General features: G+C 37.2%; 1 protein-coding gene across 1 annotated transcript in view; it reads left to right on the forward strand.

The window, feature by feature from the left end:
• The window catches only part of gbe1b (glucan (1,4-alpha-), branching enzyme 1b), a 149,185-nt gene that overhangs the window by 64,345 nt on the left and 57,677 nt on the right, over window positions 1–27,163 (forward strand). The window contains exons 8-12 of the mRNA XM_079885382.1: window positions 5,011–5,126; window positions 5,632–5,759; window positions 7,670–7,768; window positions 23,645–23,755; window positions 26,496–26,667. Coding sequence (XP_079741508.1) covers window positions 5,011–5,126; window positions 5,632–5,759; window positions 7,670–7,768; window positions 23,645–23,755; window positions 26,496–26,667 — 626 coding nt within the window. The remainder of the gene's footprint in view (window positions 1–5,010; window positions 5,127–5,631; window positions 5,760–7,669; window positions 7,769–23,644; window positions 23,756–26,495; window positions 26,668–27,163) is intronic.

Here is a 27,163-nt window from a genome sequence, read left to right on the forward strand (position 1 = left end):
ATTTCTAGACATAGTGTTGTCAGTAACTGGTTCCTTCACCCCTGCGATACTCAAAACGCTGGCCTCAAGCCATTTGGTGGCCTGTGTGATGTCAACATTGTGGTAACTGCAATTTACAGTCCTGTGTTCATTCTATGTTAACCCTATAAAGTTGATATATTATCATATAGATTTATGACTTTGTAAGACCTTTCCCCCCAAAACGTATATGTTCTACTACATGTCTTCTGCTCCCAAGTAGTGAATTATCTATGCTCTTCAGAAAGTTGAAGTATACTTTTAATATGATTTATGAAATTTCCACTTATCACAATGCATATGTCTTTTTGCTTGGAGGTCTTTGCTGATTTTACTGTAGGCAACTGCAAGATTAACTTTTTAGGGCCCAAGCACAGATGGTGCGAGGACCCCCTTGGAATTGCTTGTTGTCATTTCCTTTTTCAAGATGACTGTTTACTAAATTTAATCTAATGCTTAATTCATATTTCATTCCTTATATATAGAAGATCCTGTTAAATGTGCATCAAACACAAAACAGCAAGTGTTGGACGTATTCATTTTTAGTCATCATTGTCATTTTTTTATGATGTGCTATGCTCACAGTAATAAACATGATCAATTAATTTAATCAAATTATTTGTCATTTTATTATGATATATTTGGAGTAGGACCTGTTATTTATCTATGCCATTTTGATCACATCACACACCAACCATGGTCTGCATACCTCATTCTGCATGGACTCTTCTGTGTGGCCCCTGAGCTTTCCAAAGTTGAGTATCCCTGCTTTATCTTCACAGACCATCTCACCTGAAGACTTTTTACCCACCGTGTACCCTTCCTTGCCCATAAGGAATAACAGCTGTTCTTATGGCTTTAATGTGCAGGTGCAGCTTTTTCATGGCCCTGCTCAGGGAGGCATTACCTCAGTCCCACGATAACGCATTGTGTATTTGGCCTTTGCTATGTGTGTTGATCACAGTATAATCTATTTATCGCTCACAGCTCTGCGTGAGCACCCATGCCGCACACTTATCAGATTACCACAGCCCCATAATATTGCGATAGCAAATCCTGAGTTGCAAACTCGCCATTTGCAACTTTATGAAACGACGGCGGGGAGATCTGTATCAGCATTTCCCCTGTGGATTGGAAAACTACAATCCACCCCGGCGCCTGATTCACTCCTCATGCAGAAACAATTGGAAACTGCTCAGTCCTGGAAGAAGCTTTGGGGGATTTGCGCCTGTCCGACGGGGACTTGTATCCATATATTTGATTTAGCATACATGAATGTTGCTGCCTAGATCAGCACGGCACTGAATACATCAGGCAAAGCATGGAATGACTTCAAATGAAGGCTGTTGCTCCTTATAGCAAGCTAATGTTATCAGGCATCTTCACAGTTCTGCAGACTTGCATGTGCGTGGAGGTTCATAAGTTATTCTGAATAGCTTCAAGTTCCAGTGTGAGTGTCAAAAGATGGTTCATTTCCATATTTTTCTCATTTTCTGCTACCTGGGCCTTTTGGCATTGTTGTAGAAGTTTAGAAGAGAAGAATGGAGGTTGAAGTGCGTTCGTGCAGTTGAATACAGTTTAAGATGTAGGATTAATGCTAGCTATCGTTCCGGCCAGACCCGGCAGCATCGTAAGTGTCACATTGTCCTTCTTCTGACAATAACATTAAGGATGCTGTACCACGAATCGGAGCACCTGGCATTTATAAAACTCTCAGGCATGATGATGGTGTTCTTTCGCGCTCTTTAATTTGGCTTCACACGGTTGAGGTGCTTTACCTTGTTCTGTGTGTGCTTCTCACGGTGCCAGAGGACCCCTGCGCTCGCATTTTAACAAAGTTTCTATGGCAACGTGGCCATTACTCCAAGTTGTTGAGGATGCTCAGCTGGAGGGGGCTGGTCACAAGTGCCTACACATATCATCCAAACACCAGGATACAGACATACTTTAGAGATGAGTTGATTCCAATTTCTCATCCTGACGGATAATTTATGCTCACAGCCGCATGCCACAGGAAGCTGATTGGGATGCCTGATGAGGATTCACTATAGCTTGAGCGTATTGGTATTCATAGAGGTTTTGAACATAGATTGAGTCCCACATGTATGTGCAGCTTTTCAAAAAATTACCAAGGGGGTTTCGAAACATTTGCATAAATTAAGGCGTAAATTACCGCAGGGGTTCACAACCACATTTTTTAGGTTCTTAAAGGGATAGTTCACCCAAAAATGAAAGTAGAATAATGAACACAAAAGAAGATATTTTGAAGATTGTTGGTAATCATACAGTTGACGGTAGCCTTTGACTTCCATAGTAGGGAAAACAAAAAAAGAATATAGAAGTCAATGGCTACCGTCAACTGTCTGGTTACCAACATTCTTCAAAATATCTTCTTTTGTGTTACAATTTTTTACCAAACTTCTGCGGACAAAATTTGTCAGTTAGAGTAGCAATGAATGAAGCACAACTCACACAGAAGTCACTTTCAAACCAAGCAGCTTTCTGTTGGTCAACTTGAACCTGTTATGAAAAATGTGTAGGGACATCTTTTACCCTCATGCAAAATTGGCAATCGCATGTATTCCTATTGAAATTTTGACTGTGAAAAATTTGCCGAACAGCACTCTTAAAAATAAAGCTTCTTTATTGGCATCTATGGTTCCATGAACCTTTAACATCCATTTCACAAAATGTTCTTTTAGTGGAAAAAAGCTTATTTAGAGTTTTTAAATGTTCTTCACACTAAAAAATAGAGGTTCTTTTAAGAACTTCTTCAGGAAACCCACAAATTTTTCTTCTATGGTATCTCAGCGAAAAGCCCCTTTTGGCACCTTTATTTTTAAGAGTGAGTGGTAACTGTGACCACACCTTAACTAACCACACTATTCGAATATTTAGTCACATACCGTATCATCTCTGCTGTTATGTTCAACTTGGATTGGTATTTGGTCTTGATTTGCATTATCTGATTCGTGAACAAAAGACTTTCGTTCACAAATCAGAGTGAATCAGTGGTTTTCGAGTGAACAATTCTCCAAATTCAAACCAAGAACCGTCTGGCTCAATTTGTAATGATTCAAGTGAACAACTCTCTTTAGGGTCACCTTGATTTTGGCAAGTAAGACATGTTTCTGGGTCAACATATTTGGTTGATCCTGGAACAAAATTCCTGTCAGAAGTCCTAACCCTACGAGTAACTTGTCCCTAAAACCAGAGGGAAATGATAGGCGAATAACACTGATGTAGAAGCAACTAAGCCTGGTTGTAAGCCTAAACTTGACATAAACTGTAAACTTGTCCCTCAAATCTGATTGGTTAATTGAAATGTTGTTCCAGGATCATCAAAGGTGTTGATCCAGGAACATGTTGTACTTGGTGAAATATCTTTGAACAATCCCTTTAATGCAAACAGACAGTTCCAGCAGTTATAGTCACTCACTCAATGATACCAATTTTTATGGATCATCACATTGATTTCACCTTTCACATAATGTTTTAATAATCCGTTGAAGTTGAGAAGCCTTTTCCTACTAGAAAGAGCAAAAACAAAGGGATTTTGTTTAAATTCTAGAGCCAAATAGTCTGTGCGGTGCTGTATCATGAGTGTAGTTGTGATCGATGCTCGCTGCACTATCAGGAGGTTTGTTTCACTCTGTATCATGTGAAATCCTAACTCTGTCAACGCAATAATACCGCACTTCCAGGCAGTGCAGAGTTCTCGCCATCTGGGAAGCAACACATCCCAGAAAGTGATGATGTCAGCTGGATTAATTATATTGCCTGGTGCCTGAGAACCTGGAGCCACAACTCAGGTCTTCCAGAAAGTTTTGTACACATAATCACTGTATAACAGAAACTCCTCCATTCATTACGATAAACTGAATGCTGGTCTTATTAAAAAAGTTTGGAGTAACAATTTAAAACAGTGAGACAGGACAGAGACCCTCTGTTACGTATTGTATACATTTGAGTAATATATTTTAAGCCTGTATGATAACATGCATTTATTAGTATATTAAGGTATTTATAAATAGTACTTTATAATGTTACATTGGACATCAATTCTTAGTATTTAAATGTATAATTACATTGTAACAGAGTAATATTAATACTTTCGTCATCATCGACATCGATGGACTACCGAGAGACTTGTACTTTCTAAATTAAGGTTTGGTTAGTTGCGTGTAATTATGCATAATTTATAGTTATTACTATAGTAACTGCATGTAACGTAACGGTGGCACTAAAATAAAGTGTTACCATTATTTTAATGGCTTTTCAGTCATAAACTACATTGACCTGAACTTTAAGCTTTTGCTGGTTAAACGCATAATTGTTACATCAAACAATAGTTGGTGGACCAATGCAGTAATGTTGAAGAACACTGCTTTAAAATAATGTTTATTCAGAAGTCATGAGCAAATATGCTTAATATATTGGTAGTTCAAATTAAAATATATCAACTCTTTCCCATCCAGCGCTTTTTTTGTTTAAAGTTACCTGCCACCACCAGCATTTTTGATCAATTTCACAAAACTTTCGTAACTTCCAGAATATTTTGTATCATAAAACATATAATACCTTTGCTTACAAAAACAAAACATTAATTCTAGCTTCATGCATTCTTTTTTTCAAAAGACTTCACTTGAATGTCGGCAAGTTTAATTTAAAATCAAGCAACATTTTTAACAAAAAACTGAGAAAATCAAGTTGTTGTTTTTTTGGACAAGTAGATTGAGTCCGTCAACACACCCAAAGCTGCACAGTCCTGTATCTCTTCATCGGATCGACATTTTATCCGGTTACATTAAGCAGTTTTGATTGACATGCTGTTTAATGTTTGATGATCATGTTAGCTTACAGGTGCTTAAGCAATAGATATGTTTACGGCATGCCATCATAACGAAACGTATAACGAAAATTAAGGTGTGTGTGTGCACAGTTTTTAGTATTCATGTCAGAATTGCATAATAACTGTTTGTGTTTGTGTAGCTGGGAGGTCTTGCGTTTCCTCCTGTCAAACCTGCGCTGGTGGATGGAGGAGTACAGATTCGATGGATTCCGGTTCGATGGAGTCACATCTATGCTCTACCATCATCATGGGATCGGTACGTCCATGGAAAATTACGCACTTGATGTACTTTACTTATGATTACCATACACAATAACATTCTCCCCCTGTAAATGTCAGAGACTCTTATTGTAGAACAGGTAGAAAAGCCTTTTCTTGGACGAGTGATCATTCCAAGGGCATTTTCAATAAACAGTGAGCGTGTTAAGTAAACTCTCATAAATGAACGGAATTAAGAAGGAAAAGCATGTGATACGAGTTCTTTCAAGCAAGAAATTAATTACACAAATTGAGTGGCAAAGGTTACCGTGACATTTTTTCTCTTTTCTTTTAAATTTTCTACCACTGCTAATGAACATGGGTAGGTTTGCAATCGCTTTGACTAAATCCTACTTGCTTTTAATGAAATATGACATTAGACTCACTTAAAAAACAGTGTAGCTCTTTTTAAAATAAGTTTTGTGTATTTGCTAGGTAATTATAAAAATGTAACTGTCAATTATGTTATATCTGATTTCAACTTCATGTTCCTTGATGCTCAGGGTCAGGATTTTCTGGGGATTATGCTGAATACTTTGGACTTCAAGTAGATGAGGACTCTCTTGTGTACCTCATGTTGGCAAACCATATTTTGCACACTCTCAATAAAGACTGCATCACTATTGCAGAGGTAAGCCATATGTTTTCTTCTGAAATACACTGAACATAGAAGCTGAGCATGAAGAGTATTTATGAAATGTCAGCAGTTCTTTAACGGAATTGCTCCTGTTCTTATTCTGATGCTTTGAAATGACAGTAATACTACAGTAAGTTCCCAAAAGCCATGGCTTATACTTAAAGCTGCAAAAATATGACTTGTCTTTATTTACACTTGCCTTGCAAACAAGCAGAGAGAATCCAAATTGCGTGCGACACTTCATTCACAATAGAGGTGAGTGAAGTTATGAGGTTTGACTGACAGTTTGAGGATCCAATGGAGTTACAAGGTTCAGTCACAAGCTCTTTTTAATACTTTTCATTGGTTAAATATTTGCAAATCCCACTGACATACATAAATGGTGACCAATAGTAATGATTCATTTAAAAACATATATATTTATGTAGATACAAAGTTTCCACCTGACTGTGACAATATACTAATAAAAAGTAGTAGTGAAAAGTGTCCATACCAGAAATATTTATGTAATTCACATATTACATTTTGGAACATTAAAACACTGTCAACAACTTGTGCTAGTTTAAATATGCAAAAGCACAAATGAGATCTGAAGATTATCAGTGAATAACTATTTAAATTAGTAGAAAGGCGTCTCTCTTGCTGTACTTGTTCTAAATATGCGGCGGAATCATCCGAAATGACCACAATACCTTTAGTCATGGCTCGATAACCTTAATCTTGTCAACAGCGACACTGTATCCCAACTCCACAAAGACAGAATTAACCTTCAGAGCCAACGGGACACAGTGCATTAAATTAGCACTCAGTGGCTCTGTCTAAAGCCATGATTAATGAGACCACTTACTTTTTACTTACTTTGTTCTGTGTTTTGTAATTAGTGGACAGTGCCCACCAGAGATATCATCTAATTCTCTTTTATGAGCTCCATTGATAGAGCTGGACTGTGAATACTACAGTTTGCTTACATTGCAGGAAACAATTAAATAGCATAAAAACTGACTACAAATATAACTAAAACTAGGACCACAGTGCTGAAAGCTACTTTTTGTATTCATCGTTTAATTCCATTTTGCACAGCACTGCATATTATGTGATACCCTGCAGAAAAGACTAGCATGGCTGGAGACCACTGCTAATCTAGTCAACGAAATTACTAGCAAAAATGGATGAGTTTTTTGATTTTGTCAGCAATAACACATTTGGCTGGTCATGTGATCCCAACGTGTACGCCCCCGTGAGGCGACCCACTCCATGTTTATAAATAAATTAACTTTTATTATGCCAGATATGACTGGAGTCATCATTATATTTTACATTTCAAAACATATTTTTCAAATACATTAACCATTTTTAATGTATACAATTATTTAAGGATTTTTTTAAGATCCACTCCATGCATATACATACAGTATATTTTTTTATTAGGCCAGATATGACTGGAGTCATCATTAAATTTTAATTTTATTGTATTAGACATATCTCTTTATTTTTAAAAATGCATTATTCATTTTTAACGCATAAAATGTTTTTAGGATATACATTCCATGTATATAAATCAATTTGATTTCATCATTATATTAATTAGTTGTATTATATCAATCATATTTTTCAAACACATTACTATTACTATACTACATATTAAAATATTTCTTTAAATACTTACTTTGAATACATTCATTTTTTGTTTTTCAAAAGAAAAAAATTACTATGTACATATTTTAAATGTCATAATATGGCTTCTAAAGACAAGTGCACAAGTCGTATGAATCACTTTTAAAATACTTTTATGCTACTTTTGCCATTTTGAGCCACATACCCAGTCCACACTTTATTTTTGACTGAGTTATTCCTTTAACAATATTTCTAACCTCTCCATTATTGTTGTGTCATTGTTTTTTAAGGATGTGTCCGGTATGCCCACCATTTGCCGTCCAGTCAAAGAAGGAGGTCTCGGTTTTGACTATCGCCTGTCCATGGCCATTCCAGACAAATGGATTCAAGTGAGTGTAACATAAATTGATGAATAACATAAAAGAGAATGTGCAATTAGCTCACTTACATTCAACATCATGAACCAAACTACTGTACAGGCCTGCTGTAAAAGTGTAACCAAAGACTTTATACAAAGACGGTGTACTTTATATTGCTATGAATGGGAGAAAATGCATTGTGCAATATGACGGAATAAGTCCCGCCTTCTAAATAAAAGAGCCAATCGCCAATTGGTAAATTGATTGCGTCACTGCAGCTGCCGTTAGAAGCTCCGGTTGCTATACTGCAAATGTGCATTGAATGTTTTTAGGCTGGCTGTGTAGTTTTTTGTCATGATGTGAGTGTTAAGAAAGTGAATTTATGAGACCGTTGTCGTCAGATTTAATTGATGATTTCAAATATGAAATTTAATCATAAGCTTGGTGAGCAGCTTTGGAGAATTCAAAGTTTCCCCATTCAAAGAGATAAGAGCTGTACTTGCATGACTGAAACAACAGCCCAAGGGGCGTTTCAAAGATGGCCTCCGAGTGAAATGACTTGCCTTAAAGGAACTTTGGTGTAACTGACAACTTGCCTCATTTTACTCACATTTCAATATATTCCCTCCGGATAGTGCCTGTTTGTTTGTGCCCTATCGTGCTAAATATCTCATTCATCATTCATCACGCACTTGCCCTGCTTGTAATTTGGAAGCAAGACGTGTTTCTATCTTTTTCTCTGGGGAATTAGATGTAAAGATACTGTATCTAGAACCAGCTCCAAATCTAGACTGACAAGCGGTGGATCAGATAAATAGGGCGTATTAAAATTTTTCTAGGCAGATATTTATAAATTGTCATACACTTGGAAACTGGGATGCGTTTTCTACTCGCGGTCATGTTTTTTTGTCTTTTTTGTGAGTGTGCATAATTAAAAGTATAATTATGGGCAATTCTTCAATCATTTTTCTTAATTAGGGTTTCTTCTGTGAGTTGATCTAAAGCATTCCTTTGTTCTGTGCTGTTTCTGTGGATATGCATATTAATGAAGGTCTTCTCATTATGGATAAATATATATAGAGAGACAGAGAGAGAGATTTTGGGATTCTTTTCTTGGCAATAGCACAAGGCAAAGCACATCTATCAGATTGATCAGAGAGCTACAGTTGATCAAACTATCAGTTTGAACCCTTTATTTCAGCTGTTTGTTATATCTGTTCACTACTCTGAGTCTGACCCATTGGTGGGTTTAGCTAGATATAATAATTGGAAGTTTTTATGAAAATAAATTTTAAATTCTGTATCATCTGAAGTAACTAGAAACCAGTTTGGTTCTTTCCATTTGTCTCTGTGTTAAAAAGAATATTTGCGAGTCTTTAAAATCATCATGACCACTTGAGGTTCCCAATGTCATATTTTTGGTGTTTTGGCTCATAATGGTTTGAAAAGGAATATTACACAAAAATAATAGCTTGATCCTTAAATGATTCAACTATTTGTTTACACTGCAAAATCGTAATATCCATTGTAAAACTGAAACCTTAAAGGGTTAGTTCACCCAAAAATTAAAATGCTGTCATTAATTACTCAGCCTCATGTCGTACCAAACCAGTAAGACTTTCGTTCATCTTCGAAAAACAAATAAAGAGCTTTTGATGAAATCTGTGCAACACTTTGACCCTTTAAAAAGTTCATAAAAAGATCATAAAACTTATCCATATGAATTGAGTGGTTTAGTCCAAATATTCCGAAGAGACTCAATCACTTTATATGATGAACAGACTGAATTTAGACTTTTATTCACATATAAACATTCATCAATTCATACATCAGTTGTGGTAAACGGAAGCTCAAGCATGTTTACTTGACGTGCGAGAACCAATGAGGTTCATTCTCGTGTTACGCAACACGTTTGAGCTTCAGCAAGAACCAATGAGGTTCATTCTCGTGTTGTCTTTTTTGTTGCGTGACAAGCATGTTCAGTTTATCTTTGCTGCTTAATGTTTATATGTGAATAAAAGCCTAAATTCAATCTGTTCATCAAATAAAGCGAAACAGTCTCTTCAGAAAATCTGGACTAAACCACTTAATTCATATGGATTAGTTTTACAATCTCTTTATGAACTTTTTGAAGCAAACTGGTAGTTGCGTAGCTGTCAGTGGAGGGACAAAAAACTCTCAAATTTCATCAAAATCTTCATTTGTGTTCAGAAGATGAATGAAAGTCTTACGGTTCTGGAACGACATGAAGGGGAGTGATTGATGACAGAATAAAACATTTTGTGTGAACTAACCCAATAATTAAATGTACATGAATCAGGAAATTTGAACGGGTCGGTTAAAATAGATATTGAGTTATGAATACAATATGTGACCCTGGATCCCAAAACCAGTCACAAGTCACACGGCTATATTTGAGGCAATAGCCGACAATACATTGTATGGGTCAAAATTATTTATTTTTCTTTTATGCCAAAAATCATGTAAAGATCATGTTCCATGAATATATTTAGTAAATTTCTGACCGTAAATATATAAAACAAATATTTCTGTGAGTGAATGCAGCAAAATCGCGAACATAAATGGACAACTTTAAATGTGATTTTCTCAATGTTTCGATTTTTTTGCACCTTCAGATTCCAGATTATCAAATTGTTGTATCTCGGCCAAATATTGTCCTATCCTAACAAACCATACATCAATGGAAAGCTTATTTATTCAGCTTTCATCTGATGTATAAATCTCAATGTTAAAAAAATTGAAGTTTTGTTGTCCAGGGTCGTAAATACTCTTGAGGGGAAAAAATATTTATTTAATAACATTATATATTCTTTGTGCTTAAAGTTACATGGGGCTTTTTCTCTTATATTTTGTGACTTTCCTGTCCGCATTCCTGTTTATCTTGACAGTCTTATACAGTAAAAGCAAAAAAAAACGGTGTATGTGCCCTGTGCACTGCAGGGGTGACTGTTTGTGCTGAGCGCACAGCCTCCATGGAGAATCGGCATGCATTGCTAAACAAGGCTACCCAGAATACAAGGCTTTTTACCAGACCAGCAGCATCGGGCTGTCTGGACGCTTTTGCCCCAGATGACCCTCTGCGGCTCCGCTCCAGCAGGCTGATTCACTGATGCACTCTCCATGCACAAAGGTGTCCACTTCACTGACTCAGGATCAGTGTTTAGAATGGCATAAAGACTGCTGCTCTTTAACTTTTGCTTTTTTCATATGACATTGCCCAGCATGCAGTATTTATCTGGGGCTTTTCATCCGACACTGCTATCGATTTCATTCTGCGTTGGGGTACAGATGAGACTGCACTCCGAGGGCGCTCGGATGACTTGGAGTTTGTGTGAAGGAAGAAGAAGAGCGCATGGAGACTTGGAGAGAGTGTGTGACTCATATCTATGCATATGAAGCTGTAGATGGTCCACTGCTCTGTGCTCTGTCAAAAACAACAGCAAACCTATGGGAGCAATATCCCATCAAAAGTATTGTGGTCACGGATCAAAAAATAAGAAGCGTGAATCAAAAATTTAAAAACGCATGTAAAAATATATTGCACAAACTGAAAAAAAGTAAAGCAAAATGATCAGAATAGCAAACAACGTGGTCACGGATCAAAATATAAGCGTGAATAAAAAATAACAAGCATAAATAGAAACTTTAAACACATTAAAAATGATATTGCACAAAAGTTAAACTTATGTTCATGTTTTCTTAAAAATTATGTTTTCCTTGGTTTTATTACTCTGTACTTTGTGCTCTCTTACATTTTCTGCTCATATTTTACTCTTTTGTACTCTTGTGCAGTTTTTTCGCTTCGCTCTTCTTTCCACGTTCTGCGCTTGCTTTTCCAAATGTTGCAGTTCGAGTTTCATGTAAATTAGGGGCGGGCTTAAGCGTCACCATTGGTCCACTAGTTCTAGATTGACAGCTCCTCCTCTAGCCAATCAATCGAAGAGGGGAGTTGACGTCACTCCAGTGCGACTCATGACTACTGACGCTCACTCATACAAGGGAAGACAACCGTTTAATTTAAAACTTTACAAGGACTTTCAAGCAGTAAAGCTATCTGAACTCTGGACATATACTAATAATTAAATTCCTATTTTTTGATATACATGCTAATTACTACATGCTAATGCTAATGTACACACTGGTAATTGTTGTTAATATTACTTGGCTCATGATGCTAAGGCTGAAGTAAGTGAAACACCCTGCGTTTCTTTGCAAAAATAAGTTTAAAAATGACCATTGTACCCGTCTGAAGACTTTAAGACTTTTTTTGTTTGTTATTTAAATATATATATATATATATATATATATATATAGTTCCATTACAGACCTACAAGTCCTACAGTGCAAAGAGTACAAGACAAATACAAGGCATTTGTGGTACAGGTCAGAGTATGTAAAACAAATTATAACAACAAGAAGTAAAATATTAAATGAACATGTAGCCATGTAAAAAAAAATCTGACCAAAGTGTGGATAAGTAGGTTACATAATCAAATTCACAAATATTACACCATTTAAACATTATTCAAATACATAGGCTACTGAGTTACTAAAACTATCTTTGTCAAAGAATACACTTGTTTGTTCACAGTTTGAACGTTCTTGTTTCCATTTGTTTAATTTCAAGATCTGAGGTGAATTATCCATTGTTGCTTTTACAGCTACAAAGCTGGAGCACTAAATGTTATTCAAAGTCACATTACACGCTTTTAACATTAAATAAAGCACATAAACAGTACCTGAGATTTTCATTTGCCACACTTTGTGTTTGTTGTTCCAGCGCGACGTCACAGAAAAATAGAAACCGTTTCTAAAATAGAATCGTCGCGTGTCGCCGTCGCGGCTGGTTGGGAAAAAACTCTGATTAACATGGAAAAGATACCTTTTATTGCATGTTGTGTGTAGTTAGACACGGTGTAAATGTACCATTTCTGCATTGACTAACACAGTCTCACCCAAAAACGTCACATACTGACGGGTCTTGACCATACGGCAACATACGACGAAAAGGGTACCCCTAAAACGTCCATATGTGACGATTCGGGTTATGGGTAGGTTTAGGTATGCGTTAGGGTACCGCTAGGAGGAGCTGCTGGTGCGCTTATGTCTTCGTCTCATATGGACGTTTTAGGGGTACCCTTTTCGTCGTATGTTGCCGTATGGTCAAGACCCGTCAGTACATGACGTTTTGGGGTGAGACCGGGCTGCATTGACTGCCAGATTTGACAAAAGATTAATGAAAATGATAGTGTTAGAGGAGATAGTTACAGAAACCAGGTGGATTCGTTCAAAATTCTAGACACTCGCGATGCCAGGTCCAGAAGTAAGGGCATTAAAGGTGAATATGATGGATCATCAGACAGGCTCAACTGTGACAGGTTGTCGTTAAGATGACGAATTTAACGATAACAGATCACCAGGTAGACGTATACCAGTGACAGGTCACACATACAGTTTAAAGGGCCCACGTCACTCCTCTGTTCATCTCTCTGCACTGGCTACCACTTGCTGCTCGCATCAAGTTCAAGGCATTGACGCTTGCTTACAGATCTATCACAGCCTCAGCTCCCTCCTACTTTCACTTGCTCCTACGAGTCTACATCCCTACCAGACGCCTATGATCGGTCAACAAGCAACGGCTCGTGGTTCCATCACAGAGAGCCACAAAATCACTTTCCAGAACATTCTCATTCACGGTTCCATGCTGGTGGAACGCTCTCCCCACCCTCATCCAGAATGCAGAACCCCTGACAACATTCAGAAGACAACTGAAAACTCATCTCTTCCGTGAGCACTTAACAAGCACTTCTTGTGTTGTTTTGCCTCTTCATGATGACTTGCTTAATTTAACCCTAAATTGTAAGTCGCTTTGGACAAAAGCGTCTGCTAAATGACTAAATGTAAATGTAAAAATACATTTATTTATTTATTTATCACAAAATTTCCAATTACAGTGTATGTATTTTTTTTATTACTGTAATGTTTTTTTTTAGATAATGTTAATATTGATATAAAACATATAATATATTTAAATGTTTTTGTAAAAAGAAATCTGTAAGGAAAAGGTATACTGCTTCAACTTCAACTTTGATTTCATGTTGACTTTATATCAGTTTATATCAGTATTATATAGCAATTATAAATCAGTGTTTATTTTTTCACAGAGAATTAGGTTCTTAATTGTCATAAAAATAGTGAACCAATGCAAATCATAATGGTTGAAGAAATATGCTTCTTTTTCTTTAAGCATAGTATGCGATCTTTTTTTTGAGTTTGGGGTGAAATATTTATGACAGGATTTTTGAGATCACCTTAAAAGAGTAAACTGACGGTCGGTGTTCCAGTGGGGCAGCATTGCTTGCTTAAAACACCCTCATAGACTCACACATCCAGCCCAGCTTTTAATGTCTCCCAACCTGTCTGATTAATCCGACCTCTGAGCTCGCAATGGCAACCCGACTACATCCTAGAGCCTCTGAGAAATTAAGATGTCCTAACAAGAGAAGCAGATAAGGCTTTCAGCACAAGTTTGCCTGATTTGATCTGATTACCACTCCAAAATGCTGTCGCTTCCAATGCATAGCATAACAAAAGCCCTCTAATTTAGCCAGTGCCCTTCTGTCCGAGTCCAACAAATTGAAATGTAATGGAAACAATTAGAGCGAGTGAAGAATGCTGGCGTCTCACAAGGACAAGAACAGCCGGAGAACGAAGCTCGGCTCTGTTTCCCAGCTAAACATACAAATTAACTTACGATTGGTCTGAAGTCACCTCCGTCTGTGCTGCTCTCCATTTCAAGCTGTTTAAAAGTCCATTAAAGAAGAGAGTTACAATTCTTCATTATTTGTCAATATTTACTCACCTTAATGTCATTCCAAATTCATATGATTTTTTTTTTCTTCCGTGAACAAAAAGAGGAATTCTTACAGGACTGTTACAGGGTCAGTACAATTTAAGCTCAACCAAAAGCATTTCTGGCGTAATGCTGATTTAAAGTGCACCTATTATGCTTTTTTGGAAATTACCTTTAATGTAGTGTGTAATATAGCTGTTGAGTTATTGTCTCCCAAAAGGAAGAACCGATTGTGAACTGCCTGAAGCGAGTTGTCAGTAATTCCAGTCTTGCTTCTTGCACGAAACTACGTAGGTTTGTTACAAATTTGCTTAATACCCACTTATGGTCCTTCATTGACCCACAAACACTGTAATTGTAGCTGAGGCCTGGAAGAGTTTGATTCGTGTTGTCGACATGACACTTTTTTCCACTTTGCACGCACCTCTAAAGGATGAGGACTCAGGCTGGAATTGATACGGCAAAACCAACGCCATTGTAACTGTTCGAATGACTGTGTATCAAGTGCTGAGAATGATCCGGAGCTGAAATTCAGATATGGTAATGGCCGTTTCGTTTCTGACAGGCATTATGAGCAGTAGACCAATCACAAAAGACTGGGACATCTGACCAATCAGAGCAGAGCAGGCTCTCGGAAAGGAGGGGTTTAGAGAGACCGAATCATTCATTGAGCCGATTCAGACACTGATAGAAAAGAGATGATGCTGCAATGTATATAATGAGAAAATTAAAGTGATTTTTGACCTTGGATGCATGTAAACTTATCCTCTAAATTTATAATAGACTTACACTACTATTACTCTGCTATCAAAAATTGTGCATTATTTGAACTGTAAAGCTGTTTAAATAAATTTTTGCTTTTTTTAAGGTTTACAGCATTACGTTGTGGATATGTGTATCGATTTATATTTAAAATGGAAAGCAAGCGCTGCTTTTTTTATGGTTTCTGCAGTCCTAGATTTGATTTAACTTTTTGAAGTTTACCTTCAACTTTTAAAGTTGAACTTTTTACTGATACCTGCTGATATAAACCGTTATTTTCTTACATGCAGGTGCCGAACGCATGTGCTAATTGACAGTCTCCTATAGTTCCTTTGGTGTGTTCTAGTGCAGCTTGTTGCCCGAGAACATGAACAAATATCTTCTCAAATATCTCAGGAACAAAAATGTTCATTCAATCATTGCATACAGTCTGAATGCAATGATAGGATGTCCTACCAGCCTGTCAACTTACAGTATGTATTTCCATTAGGGCTGTCAAACGATTAATCGCGATTAATCGCATCCAAAATAAAAGTTTGTGTTTACATAATATATGTGTGTGTATGGAGTATAATTATTTTCTATATATAAATACACACACATGCATATATATTTAAGAAAAATGTGTTATTTATATATAAAATATTTATATATAATATAAATTATATATAATATAAATATATGTACACAGTATATACATGCAAATATTTCTTAAATATATACATGCATGTGTGTGTATTTATATATAGAAAATAATTATACTCCGTACACACACATATATTATCTAAAAACAAACTTTTATTTTGGTTGCGATTAATCGCGATTAATCGTTTGACAGCCCTAATTTCCATACCTCCGCGCACCTGCTCGCGCAGACATCACACTTCATCAGCGTGCCCCGTAAAGCTATGCAGAGTTGTAGACAAACATCCACCAAGTGCCAAAAACAAACAGAACCAAATTCCTCCTGAACCAAAACAATGATCTTATGCACACCATGTCGTGATTATAAGATGTCAACCTCAGACTCAGATTTCTGTGTTTCTCTGGCAACACTTTCAGCGTTGAAATGAATCCGCAGCAGTCAGGTGGTACAAGTCCGAGCTCTGTAAGTTGTTTACGTTCATTATTATTGCAATGTTATGTGCCTCGAGTCTGAGACACGAAGCAATTTAATGCCGTCTCTCGTGACACTTTGCAGACTCTGCTCTGGCTGTGTTTTGGAGGAAGCGTATCTTTTGAGAAGCTCTGAATGGAGGGTGGGATATTATGCTTTTAAAGCTAGCTCGCTATCGCTAGCCTCTCCGACATTGCCCAACCTAGCTTTAATAGCATTCTTTGTGGTTGTGAAAAACCATCACAGAAGTCATTCAGATGCCTTTATGCAGATGTGACCCAGATTTGCATCCCGCACAATGCTGTGACTTATATGTTCATGCCTGTGAGTGGGTTTTTATGTTGCTATGCAATTGTGCATTACATCAAATCATTTATTTTCCTCCCTGTGTCAATAAGACGGGGTCATGAGAGAGTTCTCACCCAAAAGAGAGACTGATAGAATCTAGAATCAGACAGAAATTAAACTGTCAGATGATAATTGTGGGGAAGCTGTGTGGTATGTAATGCCAGGAGATAAACAGAGAAGAACCGTTTCCCATTTGGCCCTCTGAACCATAAAATCATTAGGGGTTGCATTGCTCAGTGTGTGCTCCATTTTGGGACTTGTCCTTTCTCATTTGGTTAATGGCACTCCATTGACTTAAGCGTCTAAAGCAGACTATATTTTTTAGGGCAAACTATTCAATGCTTTAAAAGGATTGAAATATATAAAAAAAACAATTAATATTGCTCCATGAAGTTTCATAATAAGGTATTTTTCTTCCATCTGAGGCATTCAAGCTTAAAATACCACCTTTTTTTTCTCGCTACATTACATATAATAAATTACATACTGTATGTAATACTTCACCAAAACACGCTTAAAACAAGACTGTCATGAACAATTAGAGGACATGATAACACAATTAAAAAGTTTCACATACAGAATGCAAGGGCGCATCCTAAAAGTTTTTATTTTTATTTAATACTGGTTATACAAAGTCAATATTGGGGTTTGTGGGTGTAATTGTAGGGAAATAAGATTAACCACACTCACATTGCATATGCGAGTAAGGAATAATTGACGACGGGCTGCTGAGTTATTGGAAAAATAATGCACACCCGAGGTGGTAATGTTACACCTTGTTATACCTCGGGTGTGCATTATTTTTCAATAATTCAACAATTATTCCACTTATACTATGGTTACCGCACCTCAAAACATTGTTCAGATGATGTATTTCAAGTCATTTGTCAGGTTTTTGTCCTTGAAACGTTCTTGTGTGTAGGACACATTTCTTACGCATCTCACCCCAAGCCTCCGTTGCTGATTCCAAAACATTATTTTAGAGCTAATAACAGAGGCTTGAGCCATTGATAGCAGACTAATGCAGTTATTAATGCAGTTATTAGAGAGAGAGAGAGAGAGAGAGAGAGAGAGAGAGAGAGAGAGAGAGAGAGATTAAGAGTGTCTGAATTTCCCGAGTTTGTCTTTCAACAGTGCTCAGTAGCAGCGTCTCTACTGATAGCGAAACTGTACGTTTATCTGCTCCAAGGACAGCACCGTTGTTACTCTATAAGAAATGTCGTGTGGCTTTTAAGTTGATAAACTATTTGACGGATAAAATCTTCAGACAACAGGTTTCGTGATTTAGTACATATTTCTCTCTGACCTTTGACATTAATTGGCTAAATGAATTAAAAAAATATTAGTAGTAATAATAATAACATTATCAATATTATTCTTAATAACAATTATTATTATTATTATTATTAATAATTAATAATAATAAAGCATTATCATTATTGGATGATGCTAAGGCAGCCATACTGTGCCAGAACGCCCACCACACACCAGCTTATTGGTGGAGAGACGGAGTGATGAAGTCAGTCAGTATATATGGGGATTATTAGGAGGCCATGATGATGGACAGAGGCCCTTACTCTTTTTCGAAGAATTTTTTTTTTTTAATGACCACAAAGAGTCAGGACCACGGTTTAACATCTCATCCGAAGGACTGTGCTTGTTACAGTATTGTGTTCCCATCGTTAGTGAGCACCCCCTACTGGCCTCACTAACACCTCTTCCAGCAGCAACCTAGTTTTCCCAGGACTCCCATCCAGGTACTGACCAGGCTCAAACCTGTTACCTTCAGTGGGCAACCAGTCTTGGGCTTTAGGGTGATATATACATAAAAGTGAGTATACCCCTCACATTTCAGTAAACATTTTAGTATATCTTCCCAAGGGACAATACTATAGAAATGAAACTTGAATAGATGTTAGAGTGGTCATTGTGCTGCTTGTATAGAAGTATATATTTACTGTCCTCTGAAAATAACTCAACATATAGCCATTATTGTCAAAATGGTCTGGGGCCGAACGGCATGACAACGACCCCAAACACACCGCCAAGATGACGACTGCCTTGCTGAGGAAGCTGAAGGTGATGGAGGGGCCAAGTACGTCTCCAGACCTGAACCCTATTTAGCACCTGTGGGGCGTCCTCAAGCGAAAGGTGGAGAAGCACCATGTGTTTAACATCCGTCAGCTCCGTGATGTCATAATGGAGGAGTGGAAGAGGATCCCAGCAACAACATGTGCAGCTCTGGTGAACTCCATGCCCAGGAGGATTAAGGCAGTGCTAGATAACAATGGTGTTCACACAAAATATTGACACTTTGGACACAGTTTTGACATGTTCACTTAGGGTGTACTCACTTTTGCTATGGCTGTATGTTGAGTTATTCTCAAAGGACAGTAAATATATACTTCTATACAAGCAGCACAATGACCACTCTAACATATATCCAAGTTTCATTTCTATAGTATTGTCCCTGGAGAAGATATACTAAAATGTTTGCTGAAATGTGAGGGGTGTACTCACTTTTGTGAGATACTGTGTGCATATATAGTTATAGTTATAGATATATATAGTTTTAGATATAGATATAGCTGCTGGCTTCTTTTCCTGTAACCTGCAATCGACATAAAAACAGTAATACAACAACCTGCAATTTCCTTGTTTAAATATAAGTTGTTTTGAAGGTGTCTCATGCTGTGATTCAAAGGTTTCCCTAACAGACATTTTCCTCTCCGAACAAACCCTGAGCGATAAATAAAGAGATGGCTGAAGATGAAGAGCGATGGCTTTCAGTTCTCGTTTCAGCAGACTCTTCATTGCAGCGGTGGTGACAGTTACAACACCCCTGCCTTTTTCGTCTCTCCAGTGATTGTTTGGCTGTGGGCTAATATAAAGGTTTTCCTGCGAGTCAGTCAGCTGTCAGGCTCAATCTCACCCAGCACATGACTGCCTGTCACTCTCATGGGCTTCCCTCGCTGCTGTCAGTCAGACAGTGTGAGTGTGTGTGAGGTAAACACACACAACACGAGCAGATCACCATGAGTGATGTGAAGAATACAAAAAAGTATATCCTTATTTGCTGCTGGAAAGTTGCTGATGTGTAGAACTTGAGATGTTGTTGTCAGGAAAACTACAGACACTGTTTTTACTGTAACGGATTTTTCTCTGTCGGATGGTGCTTTTATTGTTTGGGATCATTACCCTTATGGAAAAAGAAGTACACCTCAACATATTTGTTAAGAGTACTCATTACAGAAATAATATTTATTAAAAGAATACTCTTAAGTGTGAACAATGTAATGTTGTCAAATACTGTAATTGCATGTTGATTGCAAAATTGATATAAGCTGAACTTAAGTAAATCGTAATATGTAATTTTTTAGTTACCTAACTTTTATTGCCTTTGAAATATGGTTGTGTGTACTGCTGAATGTACAGACAAACATTTATGGCAAACTAAAATATACTTTAATGAAATTTTCAAAATTATACATTTCGTAATGATGAAGTTCCAATTTAGTACATTTAAAATGTAATGTCAAGTAACACACAACAGTTAAAGTTATAATCAAGAACTTAAACATGTATGTTAGTCAATACATCAAAAACAAGTAGCATTACAAAATATTTTTAATAAATGTACAACTTTTAAAAAATGCATTGTTTAACACAGTGACTCTTTAAAGGGATAGTTTGGCCAAAAATGATATTTAACCCATGATTTACTCACCCTCAAGCCGTTCGAGATGCATATGTCAATCTTTTTTCAGACGAACACATTTTCAGTTATTTTAGAAAATGTCTTAGATCTTTCAGTGGTTATAATGTGAAGCTGTGGGGTCCACCTCCTTCAAGTCCCAAAATGTGCATGCATCCTTCACAAAAGTAATCCATCCGGCTCCAGGGGGATAAACGAAGGCCTTCTGAGGGTAATCCGTGCGGTTTTGTCGTAAAAATATACATATTTAAAACTTTCTAAATGAAAATATCTTGCTTCCGGCAACGGTCGACGCGCGTTCACGGCAGATGGATGCCAGTGTATGACGTAGGACGTAGTTTAGGAAGTGTTCTGACGTATAAGTATAGCTAAATCAAACGCTACGTCCTACGTCTTACGTCAGCATCCATCTGCCGTGAACGCGCGTCGACCGTTGCCGGAAGCAAGATATTTTCATTTATAAAGTTGTGAAAGGGATTTTTTGGGGATGGACCCTTAATTATACCTTAATTATAATCATATAGATAATATCAATATTTCATTCACCCTCATGATGTTCCATACAGCTCTGGGTAGCGTTGCACCAGCATTTTGTAAGGTCACACTACATACTTAATAAGTACTAGTTAGTTTTGTAACCAACTGTATACCTAATTTTGGTGTACCATTTGTTAAGCAAAATTTAACTAGCCGGTTGTAAACTTTTCTTGAAGAAATGCATATACATAATATGACGTTTACATGAGGCCTTCAAAAAGCATTTATATACAGAAGTAGTGTTTGCTAAAACATCACCAACAATTTAACCATTTCAGTTTATCCTTTTATGGTTCAAACTTATTTTGCCTCAACTGGAAATGGTGATAAATTAAATTAAAATGTTAATATGTTAAATAAATTGAAAACAATTATGTTAATTTAATGTTTATAATTATATAATGTGTACTTATACATTTATTTACATATTAACATTTTCACAAATTTATTTATTTAATTTTATAATTAATTATTTAATACTTTATTAAGAATAACTATATATTTATATAGGGCCCTATTTTAACGATCTGAAACGCAAGTGTCAAAGCGCAATGCGCAAGTAACTTTGTGGGCGGGTCTTGGCGCTGTTGCTATTTTCCCGGCGGGATAAATGACTCTTGCGCCAGGCGCAAATCTAAAATGGGTTGGTCTGAAGTAGCTTCATTATTCATAGGTGTGGTTTGGGCGTAACGTGAAATAAACCAATCAGAGCGTCATCTCACATTCCCTTTAAGAGCTGGCGCGCTTGTTCTAAAGCGGATTCCTATTATAACGGCGGATTTGCCAGGCGAACGCCAGGAGCGGTTCACAGCCAAGGAGAGCAACGCTCTCGTCAGGGACGTTGGGGATGGAGAAACCCACCCAAATTAACCTCGGTTAAAAATGCGTATGATCATTTGGGTAAATGTGTAAGCTAGATGTATGCTTTTATAATAAATAAAATCTATCTATCTATCTATCTATCTATCTATCTATCTATCTATCTATCTATCTATCTATCTATCTATCTATCTATCTATCTATCGATCGATCGATCTATCGATCTATCGATCTATCGTAATAATGTATGATTTGCAAAAATGAAAACTGCTGCTTCTGTGTAGATGAGAGAATCAAAGTGTATGCGCGTTGTGCACACGCTACATTGATTATGGCCAAGCATGCGCCCTTAAAATAGCATTTGAATAACATGCGCAACGCGCCACTGACTTTAAACTAATTTTTCCTGGTTAGTGGCGCAATTGTTTTCTAAACCTGCAAAATAGCATGAAGGAACGTTTGCGCCGGGACACGCCTCCTTTTTTGCGCTGAACCGCCCAGGGAGCGCAAGTTCATTCCCTAGTTTAGCGACGTGCTTCTGTGGAGGGAAAATCGCGCTTTGCGCGGGTGCAAAATAGGAATGATACATGCGTCATTGTACAAAGTCAATTGCGCTGGGTGCAAGATAGGGCCCATATACTTTTTTTGCTAATTTATTATCAGTTGTATCATTTCTGTAAATTATTTAATGCTTTATTATAAATAGTATATTGAAACATGTAAATAATATTTAGGAAATGCATTTAGGAAAATATATAATATTTATGTTACATGCAAATTTATATATATTTTTTAAAATATTCCAGTTATGTAATCATTTATTAACAAGTAGAATGTTTAAGTATGTAAATAATATTCAGGGGATACAAATAGGAACATTTATATTATTGATATTTAAAATGAATACGAATGATAAAACTTTTGCAAAAAAGTGTTTAATAATTTATTAAGAATTAGTATATTGAAATATGTAAATGATATTCATGGAATGAATTAAGGAAAATGTATAATATTTATTACTTTTATTTTTTTTTAGCCAGCAAATATGCAATATTCAGGAACTGTATTTAAATTAAGGTGAGGTGTTTAGATCAGGTTTGTTCTGAAGAGCTGCTACGAACCCTCTTACTCACATAATGTAGGATGTAAATTGAATATGCGCATATTGAAATTACACACATGAGTGCTACGGCTGAGGGAAAGATTTTCAGTGACTTCAATTTCAGGTCTAGCCTTTTTGTTCCTAGCATTGTTTTGTTTATTCTACATGGCTACGCATTGGAAAAAGTAGTTACTGGAAAACAACTGAGCTGCTGTCCAGCAACTGAAAAAGTTAAATTAGCCGTGTTGCTACTTTTAGTTGGTTGGGGACATTTTCTCTGAAATGGCAAGGGAGGCAGTAAATCCTCAGAAAATTGAGATGAGAAAAAAAATCAATATTGCTCAAAATAAAATAAACAAGAACTTTATCGCCCTAATCTTTTTCATAATCTCACTGTAGAGTGCATTACCGTGGTATGATGGATTCATGTACTGTAGAAATGGCGCCCAGGCTGGCAGATAAAAATGAAATCCGGCTTTTGGCTAGACCAGCAAGACCGACGGACGTGGATGTTTAGGTCGAAGTACTGAACAATTGAAGTACTTCTTGAAGTACTGTGAGATAATTATTTCTCCTCCTCTCCGATCTCTTGTTTTCCATTTATTTATTTATTCTTTCTCTTACATTCTCAGATCCTTAAGGAATTCAAGGACGAAGATTGGAACATGGGAAACATTGTGTTCACGATGACCAACAGGCGATACGGCGAGAAATGCATCGCTTACGCCGAGAGCCACGACCAGGTACTTCCGCCCGGATACTTTCAGTTCTCCAGCGTTGGCTAAAGGAAATGTAATCAATGTGTCATTGGGAATGGAAATTGGTGTCAAAACAGGTTGTAGTCCTCTAGGGACTAGGGTGAAATGAGAAATTAACACATCCGTCCTGTTTGTACGCATTCTAACGCCACGACTAGAAGCGATTGTTGTTGTTTTTCTCCTGCCTTCTTTTGTTCTCTTTGTTTTCCTCTGTGTTCTGTTTCCAAGGTCTGGGAATAATGATTTGTGCTACTCAATATGAGACACTTGAGTGAGTCTGAGTTGAAACGTGCTAAAACTAGTAAAACTTTACTTTGACACTTCTTCAATAGACTGACTGTTTAGCATTGCAATAAAGTTTCCATTGAATAGGCAGATGTGCAAAAGGATGTCTTAAAATATTAACAGATGTTGGGACCTTGGCCTAGCGGTTGTAGCTTATTGAGCTGTGGTGCTTATGTATGTGATGGTGGTTCAAATACAAAACATTTCTTGATCTAGTTTGTCCCTCTTAACGGATCCATTTCGATTCTATTAAACATCACTATTGCGATTGCTCATACTTTGATTAGTTCACCCAAAAATGAAAATTCTGTCATTAATTACTCACCCTCATGTTCCAAACCCATAAGACTTTTGTTCATCTTCGAAACACAAATGGAGATCTTTTTGGTGAAATCTGAGAGTTTTCTGTCCCTCCATTGACAGCTATGCAACTACCATTTTTTTGATGCTTTATAAAGTTCATAAAGAGATTGTAAAACTAATCCATAGGCAATTGAGTGGTTTAATCCAAATCTTCTGAAGAGACTCGATCACTTTATGATGAACAGATGCGTAATACGAGAATAAACCTCACTGGTTCTTGCTGAAGCTCAAACATGCTGCGTAACACGAGAATGAACCTCATTGGTTCTTGCTGAAGCTCAAACGTGCTGCATAACACGAGAATGAACCTCATTGGTTCTTGAGGAAACTCAAACGTGCTGCGTAACACGAGAATGAACCTCATTGGTTCTTGCTGAAGCTCAAACGTGCTGCATAACACGAGAATGAACCTCATTGGTTCTTGAGGAAACTCAAACGTGCTGCATAACACGAGAATGAACCTCATTGGTTCTTGAGGAAACTCAAACGTGCTGCGTAACACGAGAATGAACCTCATTGGTTCTTGCTGAAGCTCAAACGTGCTGCATAACACGAGAATGAACCTCATTGGTTCTTGAGGAAACTCAAACGTGCTGCATAACACTAGAATGAACCTCATTGGTTCTTGAGGAAACTCAAACGTGCTGCGTAACACGAGAATGAACCTCATTGGTTCTTGCTGAAGCTCAAACGTGCTGCGTAACACGAGAATGAACCTCATTGGTTCTTGAGGAAACTCAAACGTGCTGTGTAACACGAGAATGAACCTCATTGGTTCTTGAGGAAACTCAAACGTGCTGCGTAACACGAGAATGAATCTCATTGGTTCTTGAGGAAACTCAAACGTGCTGCGTAACACGAGAATGAACCTCATTGGTTCTTGAGGAAACTCAAACGTGCTGCGTAACACGAGAATGAACCTCATTGGTTCTTGCTGAAGCTCAAAGGTGCTGCGTAACACGAGAATGAACCTCATTGGTTCTTGCTGAAGCTCAAACGTGCTGCGTAACACGAGAATGAACCTCATTGGTTCTTGCTGAAGCTCAAACATGCTGCGTAACACGAGAATGAACCTCATTGGTTCTTGAGGAAACTCAAACGTGCTGCATAACACGAGAATGAACCTCATTGGTTCTTGAGGAAACTCAAACGTGCTGCATAACACGAGAATGAACCTCATTGGTTCTTGAGGAAACTCAAACGTGCTGCGTAACACGAGAATGAACCTCATTGGTTCTTGAGGAAACTCAAACGTGCTGCATAACACGAGAATGAACCTCATTGGTTCTTGAGGAAACTCAAACGTGCTGCGTAACACGAGAATGAACCTCATTGGTTCTTGCTGAAGCTCAAACGTGCTGCGTAACACGAGAATGAACCTCATTGGTTCTTGCTGAAGCTCAAACATGCTGCGTAACACGAGAATGAACCTCATTGGTTCTTGAGGAAACTCAAACGTGCTGTGTAACACGAGAATGAACCTCATTGGTTCTTGAGGAAACTCAAACGTGCTGCGTAACACGAGAATGAACCTCATTGGTTCTCGCACGTCAAGTGAACATGCTTGAGCTTTCGTTTACCACAACTGATGTGTGAATTGATGAATGTTTACATGTGAATAAAAGCCTACATTCAATCTGTTCATCATATAAAGCGATCGAGTCTCTTCAGAATATTTGGACTAAACCACTCAATTTATATGGATACGTTTTATGATCTCTTTATGAACTTTTTAAAGGGTCAAAGCGTTGCTCAGATTTCATCAAAAAGATCTTTATTTGTTTTTCGAAGATGAACGAAAGTCTTACTGGTTTGGTGCGACTTGAGGCTGAGAATTTAATGACAGAATTTTAGGGTGAACTAACCCTTTAAGCTAATGTGCAGTTATACCATCAAGGCTAATTATCATTAACGCCAGTTTTGCATCATTACAATCAGACCAGTATACAGCCTTGCTTTTTATGGTCCCACATGCTGTTTCTTGCTGAGCAACCAATCAAAAGCTATTCATCAACCTGCAAACAATTCACCTAATGTGGTGTCCGTGCTCATATTGTTGATCTGCCTGTTCTGTCAGGCCCTGGTGGGAGACAAAACGCTGGCCTTCTGGCTGATGGACAAGGATATGTACACCAACATGAGTTCTTTGATTCCAATGAACGCCGTTATTGATCGGGGGATCCAGCTCCACAAGATGATCCGACTGCTTACCCACGGCCTGGGAGGGGAGGGCTACCTGAACTTCATGGGTGAGTCCTTGCAGATGCACTCATTTTTAAAAAACTAGTCCGTATTTGGATTTCGTGTGCAGGATGTTGGTGCATTGTCTTTGCAACAATGTAACAACAAAAAATCAAGTGATAAGAAAACCACCAGAAAATGTCCTTTGATAATAGTAGTCTTGCACCAAAAACAGACATAATTTAGTTACTTAAATCTACTTTCCCACTCTCTCTTTGATTACTAGAATTAAATGACTGTTTTTTGTTTTGTTTTGTTTTGTTTTCATTTCTTTTATATTCTGTGTTTTTGTAACATTTATTAGATATGTTTGATAAACTATTGTCTGACATAAAATGAACCAATGAAAAGTAGCTGTTTTTGAACAAATTGTGATTTTAGCCTGTCCCACATAAGACATCTTGACCTTCTTGATTATATCCAACAATTAAAATAATACAGCTTAATTTCACATGGTCTATTATAATATAAGTTTATCAAGAACTACAAAATATTATTTGAACC

This window comes from Squalius cephalus (assembly GCF_949319135.1).
Source record: "Squalius cephalus genome assembly, chromosome: 11".
In the NCBI taxonomy this organism is placed as follows: Eukaryota; Metazoa; Chordata; class Actinopteri; order Cypriniformes; family Leuciscidae; genus Squalius; species Squalius cephalus.